This window comes from Microtus oregoni, unplaced genomic scaffold (genome assembly GCF_018167655.1).
Source record: "Microtus oregoni isolate MIOR12 unplaced genomic scaffold, Mior012 000001F_ref0000356, whole genome shotgun sequence".
NCBI classification, from domain to species: domain Eukaryota; kingdom Metazoa; phylum Chordata; class Mammalia; order Rodentia; family Cricetidae; genus Microtus; species Microtus oregoni.
In genome coordinates this window covers 46,451,167-46,463,521 of record NW_024543060.1, presented here as the reverse complement: position 1 = coordinate 46,463,521, position 12,355 = coordinate 46,451,167, and the positions used below count along the sequence as shown (strand labels likewise).

At 36.8% G+C, this 12,355-nt stretch overlaps 1 protein-coding gene across 3 annotated transcripts in view; it reads right to left on the bottom strand.

Moving 5' to 3' along the window:
- Positions 1-12,355, bottom strand: part of Gpc5 (glypican 5) — a 1,160,291-nt gene that overhangs the window by 362,318 nt on the left and 785,618 nt on the right. The window contains exon 8 of one of the 3 annotated variants that reach the window (XM_041675009.1): positions 822-906. The exons of the other annotated variants lie outside the window; for them this stretch is intronic. Coding sequence (XP_041530943.1) covers positions 905-906 — 2 coding nt within the window. The 3' untranslated portion in view covers positions 822-904. Of the gene's footprint in view, positions 1-821; positions 907-12,355 lie in introns of those variants that run through there. 3 annotated transcript variants of the gene reach the window in all.

Below are 12,355 nucleotides of genomic sequence, written 5' to 3'. Positions count from 1 at the left end.
TCCTCTTATGATTTAATGCTTCTATATATGGTACTGAGGGTGAAGGGTGTGTGTGAATGATGGTGCATGTTCACACTTTGTAGGGTGAGGGGTGTGAGTGCTGGTGCATGTTCACACTGTTTGGGGGTACAGAGTGTGATTGAGTGCTGGTGCATGTTCACACTGTGTGAAGAGTATGAGTTAGTGCCAGCGCATGTTCACACTGTGTATGTAGGTGAGGGGTGTGCATGGCTGATGGCTCATGTTTATACTGTGTGAGAGAACATAAATAATATGTGTGAATGCTGGTGTACATTGACAGTACGTGTGCTGGGGGCGGTGTTGAAAGGATTTTGGCAGTAGTTTCTCCTTTTCTATCATGGCATACCAGTATTAAACTAAGCTTGTCAAGGCTTGTGTGTTGAGCGCTCTAATCCATTGAGCGAGTCAACAGTCCTAGCTCTTAAAACATTAATCTGAAATCTTGATTTATTCTTTCCTTGTAGATTTCCTGTGTCATTATATTTTACATGCAAGGGGGATGTTTTATATACAAATTCAAGAAGGTAAGCATAGTCAGGATGTGTTACCAGAAAGCTGTATTTCTCTTTAATAGCATGATCTTACTTTTAAAACATGAATCAGTACTATTGATTACTAAAGATTAACTGTATAGAAACATTTGAAATTATACCTAGAGAGCTAGAATGAATATCATAGGTGTCAAATTTATGTATGCATTTTCCTAAGGAAAAATGCAAACTTCTGGTATAGCTGGTTTAAAAACATAATGTAAACTAGACAAACCCCAAAGGCACCATTACATGCTGATCACTGGAGTGTTTTGATGGTCTTTGTGCGCAAGCTCAGCTTCTCTAAGGAAAACACTTTTTTAACCAGCAACAGCCACTCCTTCTACTGTCTGTTCTCTGTAAATAAGCCAGTGAGAGATCATTCTTAGTGCCATAGCCATGGGAAATCTGAAGCAATCCATAGACTGATAACCAGAGAGCCAAGATATGTGAGCAGATGTTAGCAAAGGGCCAAGACTCCAGGAGAAAATACGGATGACAAGAGCTAAGTCATCTACTCAAATCAGCATCCAGAGTAGATTTAATTTAAATGCTTTCTTTCCTTATCAAAAAGGGTCAACCAAATAAATTACGACTCATGCAGTACAATGTTAATTTTGGCCACTATGTAGCTACCATACACTGGTCAGAAACAAGCAAAATTTAGAAAATGGTAAGATAATGTGAACTAATTCTTTATTTGTACACCTGTTAAAGAATGCAATGACAGGACTCTTCCGTACTTTTCTTGATTAGTACTGAAAAAGTAATTTTGTTTACAGTACTTAACACAAGGAGGCAGCTAGAGACCAAAACAAACGTGATACAAGGTGGCTATAAATTAGTCAGTTACTCCAAATAATACCCGATTGGAAATCCGCTTAAACTTCTATGGTTTGCTGAGACAATACAAATATAATTACATTTGGGCAAATACTTCTTTACTTAGTTCCATATGTAGCATTTGAAAGGAACTAAAGGTTTGGAGCAAATTGGCTTTCCTATACTAACTGAGCTCTTTGCGTGTGTCTCACAAACACTTCCAAAAGCAATTGGGATAGGCTTGAATTTCCAGATTAGTTGACATTAAAGACGACTCTCACAAGATGACTTGACTCGGTATAATACTTATAAAACTTGTAGTGACTTTCTGAAATGGCTTCTGTGATGAATTCTTCCTGAGGCATCGCTGGGCTTACAGACAGAGATTTACCTTGGCTTTTAGACACTCTTATCTAAGGCAATATAGGAAACTGATATGTTGTCACTCAAGATTCATATAACAGTCAAGTTCCAACATGTGTTTTCTCCTGGGAGACTGTATACTTCTTTTATTGGGAAATAAACATCATATAGCGCAGTGCGTATCCTTTCCTAGGATGGAGTAGTAATCTCATATGTCATTTTCCAGTTATCTGTTATACACTGAAAAGTCAAATTCCACAGAACTTACACTGTAAAGTCAGCACATATGCAGCAATGTGCTATCAAATACATCCTTAAAACGTTTCCTTCTAGGGAAACAGAACTGCCCCGTTTCAGTATCTCTCCACAATCAGCATCTTCTTCAGTGCTGGAAATATTTGCCTCTATATTGTACTGTTTGGTTTATAGATACCCAGATGACGATCACCTGGTAAGATGCCCTCACAGTGGCAGGCAGCCAAGAACCGAGTGTCCAAATAACAGTCAGAGGCACAGATTTCCATCTCCCATTGAACTTCATTAGGTTGATCTGTGGCTCAATTTTTTGCATGGCCTAACTTCCCCCATTCTCTGGTTTAATTTCCTTAGAGCTGAGGGGGTAGATACGTCAATTGCATTGCAACTTACTTATTCACCCCAGTGTTCGTTTTTATTCTATTTCCATTCAATCTAGGTTTATGATCCACTTTTATGGTCTGAACTTCTGTTTTTTTTGTCATTTCTTGTTTTATGTATAGTATTAGATGTCATCAAAGCCTGAGTAAAGAGCAGTGAAATAAAATGAGTGAAGTTAAAGATATGAGCACATGTGCAAAAAATAAAAAAACTTAAAAGAGAAAGCTTTTACTTTTAATTTTTAATTAATTAATAATTATATACAAAGTATCACTATATAGTACTGGATAGCCTGAAACTTGCTGTGAAGGCCAGGCTGACCTGGAATTTAGAGATGCACGTGCCTCTGCCTCTGAGGGCTGAGATTGTGAGACAGCACACACATCTCATATTTATTTTTAAGGAACACTGTAATAAGACATTTTGTTTTAAAATAGACAAACACTCCATGAAAAGTTATATAGTCATTTTTTACTTAGTTTTTCATAGAGAGTAAATATAACTTATAAAGAATCTAAGATTCATATAATCTCTGTTTGAGAATATAAAATTAAAAGGATCAAGGGGAGCTAAGTGAAACTGAGGGATAAAGCTGTATAGTGTTAGAGGTCATTCTGTTAGGGAAAATGTCCTGATCTCTTGTGAGAACTCAAAGGTCAGGTTCTGATGTCGTCAGATGTCAGGAGAGAGAGAGAGAGATATCACCTCAGGCCATAATACAGAGAGACCTTGAACACTCTGCACACCTGAATTCACAGCGCTGACCACCAGACAGAAGGGAGCAAAGAAGTACTCCTTTAAAATATGTTAAACAAACCTTTGGAAGAACTGAGACTTCAATAATGAGTCTTGCTATTGAGGAAAAATTTTCAGATCTGTACACCCAGCAGTTTTGTGTTTTGTGTCATATTCTTAGAACAAAAAATGTTGATCATCAAGTTATTGAGTAAAGGAATGTAGCTTTTCTACACTGAAATATGGACTTGAATAACCTTAAAAATAACTTTCATCCAAATATGCATACTAATCATATTGGCAAAATATTTTTGCATACTAATAAAATCTACTGAAAGGCTCTAAGAGCCAAAGGAACAGGGAGTTTGCTGTAAGTTGTCTCTTCTAGAAACAGCATAACCTATACACATGAAGTCTCAACAATATGGCTACCTAAAACAATGACCTGAATGAGGATAACATCAATAGAGTCACTACAAGGAAAGGGCAAAGTTCAGTAGGCCTCAACATTAGAAGAATAACTACAGGCAACTACACAATTCTGAGGGCAGTACTAACAGTCATCCTCACAGAAGAGCACAGTATTGGGTAACCAATACCAAATGGCGAGCAACATCTTTTAAAATGAAAACAGGGGTCCTAGAACATGGTGTGCAAAGCACTACTAGAGCAGAACAACTGGAGAGGAAGAAAATGGTCTTTGAGAAGGAAGGAGAAGCAGCTGGGGTGTGTTTAGGGGTGATGTGGGGAATCGTGATAGTTATTGGAGAACCCACAGTCACTGTCGAAAGATAACTTTTACAAATGGAGACTTGCTTTGGTGTACTCACAATTCTCAGAAGGAAATTCTATGACGAATGGCCCTTACTAAGACTCCAGATTAGACAAAGAGCAAAGAGCAGAGACTCTGATATCTGACTTCCTCTGTTTAATTTTGAATAGCCACAGCTTTTTGCTGCAATGTTGGGGAACTTTAAGTCAGTGATTTTCTTGGGTCTACAAGTGTCCTGCAAATGAAATATTTGTGGTGGTACTTTTGTAGTTTGTGTTGGCGCACAACTAAAGAAAAGTCTTTATATAGTACTTGACATGAAGAACAGTACTCAATAAACAAAAATAACATATGGATATCAGTTTGATGTTTCTCACTTTATCACATGCATGGACTCCCCTCGATGTGCTAAACTCCTGTGAACTTGTCTTTAGACTTTTCATGCTGCTCTGATACTTAATCTAGGAAGGAGGTGCATTGAATTCATGGTGTCTGAGCAGATTTATAGCAGCCAGTGACGGGTCCTCAGAGTGCAACATTAACTCCTGGCTATGCAACGTAGCATGTGATTTTATTACTGATGATGCTCCTTGGCCTGCAGGAAAGTGAAATGGGTATTTTTAAAGGGAAGCTGCTAAGTAACATTAAGAAAATTGCTATGGAAGCACAGTTAATGATCTCAGTTGGTAGCATTTAGCTAAGGCATTTAGACTAATAGCAACATCACATTGAATTTACTGTAACTCTGCAGCTCTCTCTGCTTTGCTGTAGAGTTCTTCATTCTCCAGATAACAATAACAGTTAAAGACTGCATTTTTCCAATGCTTAACAAAATCCACAAATTAATATACTGCACCATTTTGGCAGGGTTATCATGCCCATTTGATTATCTTTAAAAAGTGGGTAAAGGACAATAATGTGATTTGAAGAGAAAATAATTAAAATATAATAAATTCAAACACTTTAATTCATAGATATTAGCAAGATAGAGCCACTGGTTATGTCTTTAATACAATAAAGCATGTTTATAGTATATGCCTATTGTTTCGTAAATAATTTCTTAAAAATCAGAAACAATAGGAGCACTTCCAAACTCCTTCCACGAAGTCATCATTACTTTTATGATAAAAACAGATAATGATATCACAGAAGAATAAAACTACTGGCCAATTTCTCCAAAACACTTAGATACAAACAATTTCAATAAAATTCTTACAAACCAAAAACAGGCATATAGTAAAAAGATCATCCATCATAATCAAATTAACTTTATCCCAAGAATACAGGTATGATTCAACATATGCACATCAATAAATATAAAAAATATATAAATGGGAGTAAAGATATAATTCATGAGATTGTGTCAATAGACAAATAAAATACTTTTAACAAATTCAAACATATTTTCATGATAAAAACCCAAGAGAGACAGGACTGGAGTGACCATACTCTAATACAATAGAATAAAACACCAATACTTAAATTCTTAAAATATTTTCTTTGTATTTTGAATTTTTTTCCTTCATTTGGTGTGGCAATGCCTGGGATATTAATTCTCACTCAAAGTCATTATTTTGAAACTGGATTCCTAAAATGATAGGATTAGGAGGTGTGGCATTTGCTACTGATTAGGTGCTGAAGACAGAGCCTCTATGCATACACACTCTCATGATGAGAACCCAGATCACCCATCCTTTCTGACCTCATGAGAACAAAATATCTGCAATCCATAAATGTTGGACTTGCAATCTCCAGAGAGTTTTAATACCACAACTCACAGCTACTATAGCAATGTGGGCAAAAGAAAAGAGTAGTCAAATTGTTTATAGAAGAAATGTTTTGCCCTTACGTTTCTGAAGCATATTTACCACCAGCCATAGGGGCTGTCACTTTTACACAGAAAGACTGTATATGAGATGTAGCAGTGAGCACAGCGTGCCCTCAACTAGCATTAAGGGAGTGTGTAGTGTGAAAAGAAGCATAGTAAGACTGTCCTTCTCTCTCATAAATGGAATGCATTGGGAATTTTTCTTTTGTGGTGTCCCAGAATTGTGCTGAGTCGTAGTAAGTCATTCTGGCATAAAAAATGTATTTCAATATTCTAGAAGCTTCTCTTTCAAAGTTGCATGTCTTGTTTGGATTCTATGTGCTATTAAGAAGGCATCATGAACTTTAGTTTATTTTTGGGTGTTTCTAGTATATATTATGAGAGATTAGAGTTCTCTTTCAGTTCTACAAACTTCTAAGGAATTCTTTGATATCTATATGAAAGTCAGGCCTAAACTTGACGGCAAAATTTTCTTGGGAAGAGTAAGATCTCTGTCTCAGATTCTCTACAGTATATGCCAAGACAAAGAAAGACAAAGACACCACTCTTTATTTTCTGTTTTACTAAGCATGAATGAAGGGACACTAGGTTTCGTTGAATAACAAGTGTTAAATGAATGCTAAGATACCAAAATTTGGGAAATGTGGTGTCTAGTCTGGAGCAGGCCAAGTAAAGACAAATCTTCCTTCATTCAAGGCAGTAGAGACCTCTCTGGGTGACGTATTGGAAGAACCACAGCGGGAAACTTAGCAGTACCTGTACCTATCTAGATGTGCTATCCTTTTGTGTTGTGTTCGACAGCAGTGCCACATGTTACCAGAGTTAATCAACCTTTCAAACAGCATGCCCCTTGCCTCTCCTGCATCAGTCCCATACTGTGAGAGAGAGACTAGTATTAGGTTGAATGAGGATTACTTGAACTCAAGCATGTGAAATAACACAATTAAGTAAAATTAATTGATGTCATGAATGACTGCTAAGTGACTAGCAGGCAAGTGTCAATTCACAGCCCAGGCAGGAAAGAGTAGGACAAAAATATTTCATCATTTCACTCAAAACAAAAACATAATTTGAACCCTATGAATTTTTTATTCCTGTAATTTCCAATTTAATATTTTTGACTCAGCTGACCACAAGTAATGGGAAGGGAATCTGCAGAAAGGGGAGAAGTTCTTCATGTGGGGCAAGGCAGCTATCACATCTCAGCATGGGAAAGAAGCCTCCCAACCTTGCCATCAGCAGCACCCAAGGCAGATTCCTCTGCCTCCTAGCACCTTTGCAGTCAAGAGCTAGGGAGGTGGGTCTTGGCTAGCAGAACAGTTGTATTTTCCTATACTCCAAGAAGAGTGAAAGATGCTACATTTTGAGTAGCTGGGATCCAAACATTTAACACCAACAGGTATAAATTACGCAAGTTATAAGACTTGGAATAGTTGTCATAATAGTACCTTCCTCCAATAGCCTACTATTGGGAAGTGAGATTGATGGGAAGTGTTACCAAAAGTTTTGAGATATCAGTAAGTGATTCCATTTGACCTGTGTCTAGTTATTGTCCTCGAGAAAAAGCAGAAAACAACAAAAAAGTGGCAATCTGTGGTGTGGGAGGTCCTTCCATCTATGTGTTGCTTTTATTGGTTAATGAATAAAGAACTGGCTTGGCCTATAGCATGGGAGGAGGAAGGTGGAGTTAAGATGTCATAGTTAGCCAATAAGAAGTTAGTGCTAAAGGACCAAGCAGTGATTTAATTAATATAGTTTCTGTGTGGTTATTTTGGTTACAGGTGGAAGGGAAGAACAAGCAGCTCTCTTCTTCCCCAACAAATCTATAAATGGAAAATTTCCTACCAAAAAGTATTTTAATTTTCTTCTTTGGAAGTCTAATTAAAGTTATTCTATTTAAGTTTACTCTAGTTTTTGAAAATATATTGGCTTGAAATGAATAAATTATTATTTTCTTTTTGTATAGGAAATGGGTCTTCACAGATAAAAACAGGCTATCTGTAGATAAAAGGTTATTCAATGGAAAATTGACACTGAGAACCCTCCTGGGATGAGAACAGCAATAGAAATAGTCTTTTCAGTAGCTTTGAAGGCTAAAGATTTCAGCAGAGATATTGCCTGAATGAAAAGAGCTGGGTGTAGGCAGAGTTGAGGAAGAACCACAAGTGCGGGCGTGTGCGCGCGTGCACACACACACACACACACACACACGCGCGCGCACATACGCGCGCGCACGCACAAAAGTCATTGGCAGCAGTTCAAACACAGGGCACCAGCCTACTTTGCTAATCTCATAAGTAAGACTCTATGTCCTGACTGATTCAGAAAACATCATCTTCTTCAAGAAGATAGATTTCCAGATCAAACACAAGCAGAATGAGAGGGAGGGAGGGGAACTAAGACCCAGTGGTCTGATTTGAATAAACACAGCACAGTGGTTTTCCTTTCAGGGTATTCCTCTTTCTTTTATATGACTGCTACAAAGATCAAATCCAGGACCTCACACATGCTAGGCAAGTGCTCTGCAAGTGACCCACATCTCTACTTCTCCCTCTTCTTCCTGATGTAGTAGCTATAAATGTTAAGCCAAGCCAATGGTTGTGGAAATTCTAATATGCTGGTTCAGAAACCATTCTCAGTCACCACCCATGGTGGGCAGAATCATCATTTTTCTGAATGTGGGCAAATGAGTTTCTGCTCACTTTCTGAAGTTTAAAGTAAAGAATGTGTGCTTGAGAGTCTCAAATTCATTTTCATCGAGGAAACTGAAGCTTGGAGATGACATTTATTAGTATTTAATACTGGTCATTTCAACTAGGGTATGACTGCAGAAGCAAGATACAGTCTGAGAACCAGTGGACCAAGTATTCCCGTGAAAGGGTCCCCTAAGGAAGAGAGAGTGGTGTGCTGTACAACGGGGTGGGGAATCACTTGCTCTGGGCAGAATAAGCAATAACAATGCTTCCTTTTTTCTCAGTTGAAAGAAAAAATAGTGCATGGTCTTAGATAAAGCTTAATGAAGGATGCGTCTTCTGTGTCGCTTTCAGGAAAGTTGAGAATCAGTTCGCTGTGGTGCAGAGGACTCTGTTGATGACCCAGGTGGCAGGCTTATTGATTTTTATGAGTAAATGAGTTGCTGCAGCGTCTATGCATAACTAGGCTTAAGTGTTTTCCTGAATGAAATTGACAGTTCATTTTATTTGGTTTGCGGTTCTTGCCCTTTGCTTTGCACATCTTATAAACAATGTGAGAAGTTGTTTACCCAGTATTTTCATCGGGCTGGCAGTGTTTACTGTTCAGGGCAGTGGTTAGGCTCTAAAGGAAATGTTGGAAGGATGGAATATATTCTCCCAGAAATAATCTTATGTGTTTCCATTTTGCTTTCCAGGAGAGTCCTATATGTCAAGTGTTGTCCGCAATTCAGCTTTCTACCCATTTCTGTAAATATTTCTGGCAATTTGTCTTTTTTCTACAGCTAGCATAATAAAGTTGAATGTGAAGTAAAAGGGTTAAAAGCCCAAAATAATCTCTCTTCTTTCCTTGAACACAAAAGAATTACTGAGAGACTTATGTTAAAGTACAGTTAATAGAACTCAGGTACATTGGGATAATATGCCATTAACCCAAGCATAATATTTTAAAACAAAATTATAATGATTCTGTGTTATAAACTTCATCTTAAATCCATTCATACTTAGGAACATGGCTAGGTTAATGGTTTCAATCCAATAATCTTGGTTTTCTTATGGAACAAATCTTTATTAATGTTACTTCCCTCACTTTCTACATAGTTCCTTCAAAATCTACTCTTTCTACTTTTTCTAAACTACTTATTCCAATTCTGCCACAATCTCAATCATCTTGTCTCCCATTTTTGTGCTTAGCCTCTACAATTTGTTTTTTTACTGTTCTTAATGGAACAGTTCATTGGGACAGATCTCCCACTCTACAGGAATTCATTCTTTTAAAGTTTCCCACGTCATCTAGTGGACATATTAAGTTGAGTAGCCAAGATCACAATCAATTTTGAAACATTTTATCAGCCTCTGAATACATCTGTCTTAGACACATGTCTAAGACATGCCCACTGTCTTCTGAGTCTGGGAAGTCAGTTATCTGTTTTGCTCTATGTTGATTTGCCTGTTACATAAACTCATAAAATTGGATCCACACAGGGTTGAAGAAGTGGCTCAGTGCTTAGAGCATTGACTTTCTTCAGAGAACCTGGCTTTGATTCCCAGAATAGATATAAGTAATTCCAGGTCCAGAGGATCTAACACCGTCTTCTCACCTCTGTGAGCACCATGCATACAACTAGGAAACAGATTCATGAAGACAAAACACCTATATATTTGAAATAAATAAATTCAATTAAAAATAGAATCATGAAGCATTTTAATTTTTGAGTTTCCAGAATGTTTTACTTAACATAGTTTTCCCTAAGTTCATGTTAAGCATGTAATGGCATTTCACTATTTTCCCCTACATAATACTCCACTGTATTTTATCTTTTGATTATTCACTTATCAGTTTATGGACATTTGAGTTCCTTTCATCTGTCAGCTATTATAAATATTGTTGTCATAACGTTTCATGCACACTTTATAGGTTATAACCTTTTCTTTTATGAGTCTGTATCTAGGCATAGAAATTCTAAATGATATACATATATGTTAAACTTTGGGGGGAGCTTCCAGGCTGGGTCTGAGCTGACTATCATTTTGCACAGTCACTAGAGAGCTGTGAAAGCTCAATTTATCCACAGTTGCTCACTATTATTATTACCTCACGTATCTATTATTATCTGTCTTTTGATAATGGACACTCTATTCTATATGGAGTGTCGTATTGTAATGTTGATACCATATATGCTTATTTAACAGCTAGATAAGAGAAAAATGGTGTAGAACATCTCATTCCTTTATTACCTACGTGAGTCTCCTCTAGAGGAATGTGTGGTGAAGATCTCTGCTTATTTTAAGGCTGAATTAGTTGTATTTTTATTCCTGAATTGAAAGTGCTCTTAAGTATACAGACAGAAAGATAGACAGACAGATGAAACAAAGTATCTTACGAATCATATGCTTTGCAAATATTTTCTTCCATGTGCTGAGCCCTCATTTCATTTCGCTGTTCTTATCCTTTGAAGCTCAAACTTATAAAATGATTATGAGGCATAGATTATTTATCATCTGTGTCTTATGCTTTTGATGTTATATCTAAAATGGCTTTCTTAATTCAAAATTATATATACTAAACTCTATAATTTTGTTATGAGTGGAGTAAGGTTTTGATAATACGTTAAGATCTGTGATACATGTGATGAATAGGATATATGTGAATCCTCTTGTATTCAGATATCCAGTTGCCCCAACATCATTTGTTGAGAATAATGTTGTGTACCCATTACTTTTCCTTGAGACCCTTGTTGATTTTTCTCTGGCTGTTTAAGGGGAATATTTTCACTATCAAATGTACATTTTCTCTCTCTTTCCCTGACCTAATTCTACATGCTACAAATGTAATCACTTGACCTTCTTACAATCTGTTTCCTAGATGTACTTTTATTCCCTAAAATATCCCAAATATCACTCTTTAACTGACAGCAAAGCTGAACATAAAATTTACTAAGTAAATCTGTTATGCCCTGTAATCCGGAACAGTCATCATTAATATGCTGTACTGCCACATGTGACCTAAGATATTGTTCAATTTCACTACAGGTCCAATTACTTTTTTCCTACTGAATATCCCCTAACTATATTCTGCTATGTTTCTTCTTTCTTCCATCTTAAAAATGTTCTTCTTCAATCTAAAGATTCAAAGTTAGAATCCATGTATGAAAGAGAGCATCTGGCATTGATCTTTCTTTTCTGACTTACTTATTCAGAATAATGATTTCCAGATCCACCCATAACACTTATATTTCATAATTTCATTTTCTTTATAGATGAGTAATATTAAATGTATATATGAACCAAATTTTTATCAACTATTCATTCATGATGGACATTAAGTTGGTTCTAATTTCTAGCTATTGTGAAAAAAGCAGAAATGAATATAAGTGAGCAAGTTTACCAAAAGCACAGCAATGCTATTACCAAATCTCATGGAAGACCTTCTAGGTAGAAGGCTAGGACCTATTAAGGCAATGGTTCTCAACCTTCCAATCATAAAATGATTTTGTTCCTTCTTCATAACTGTAATTTTACTACTGTTTTTAATTGTAATGTAAATGTCAGATATGCAGGATATCAGACGTGCTATCGCCAAAGGGGTTGCAACTCCCAGATTGAGAACCACTGCATTAAGAGGTCATGAGGAAAGAAGTGTAGAACTCAGGTCATGTAAATGAGAATAAAAGAACAGGAATGGTACAGGGAGAAATAGAACTGGAAGAAAGAGGATGTGTTGGGGAGGTTTTTTTTTGTCAACTTATTACATGCTAAAGTCATTTGAGAGAAGCAAGCAATTAAGGACATGCCTCCATTAAATCAGGCTATAGACAAGCCTGTATGTTGTAATAGGAGCAGCGGGCTTCTTCCCGCCACCCGGCCAGCTTTATACCCAAAATAATTACATGGAGACTGTATTCTTTTAAACACTGCGTGGCCCATTAGTTCCAGCCTCTTATTGGCTAGCTCTTAC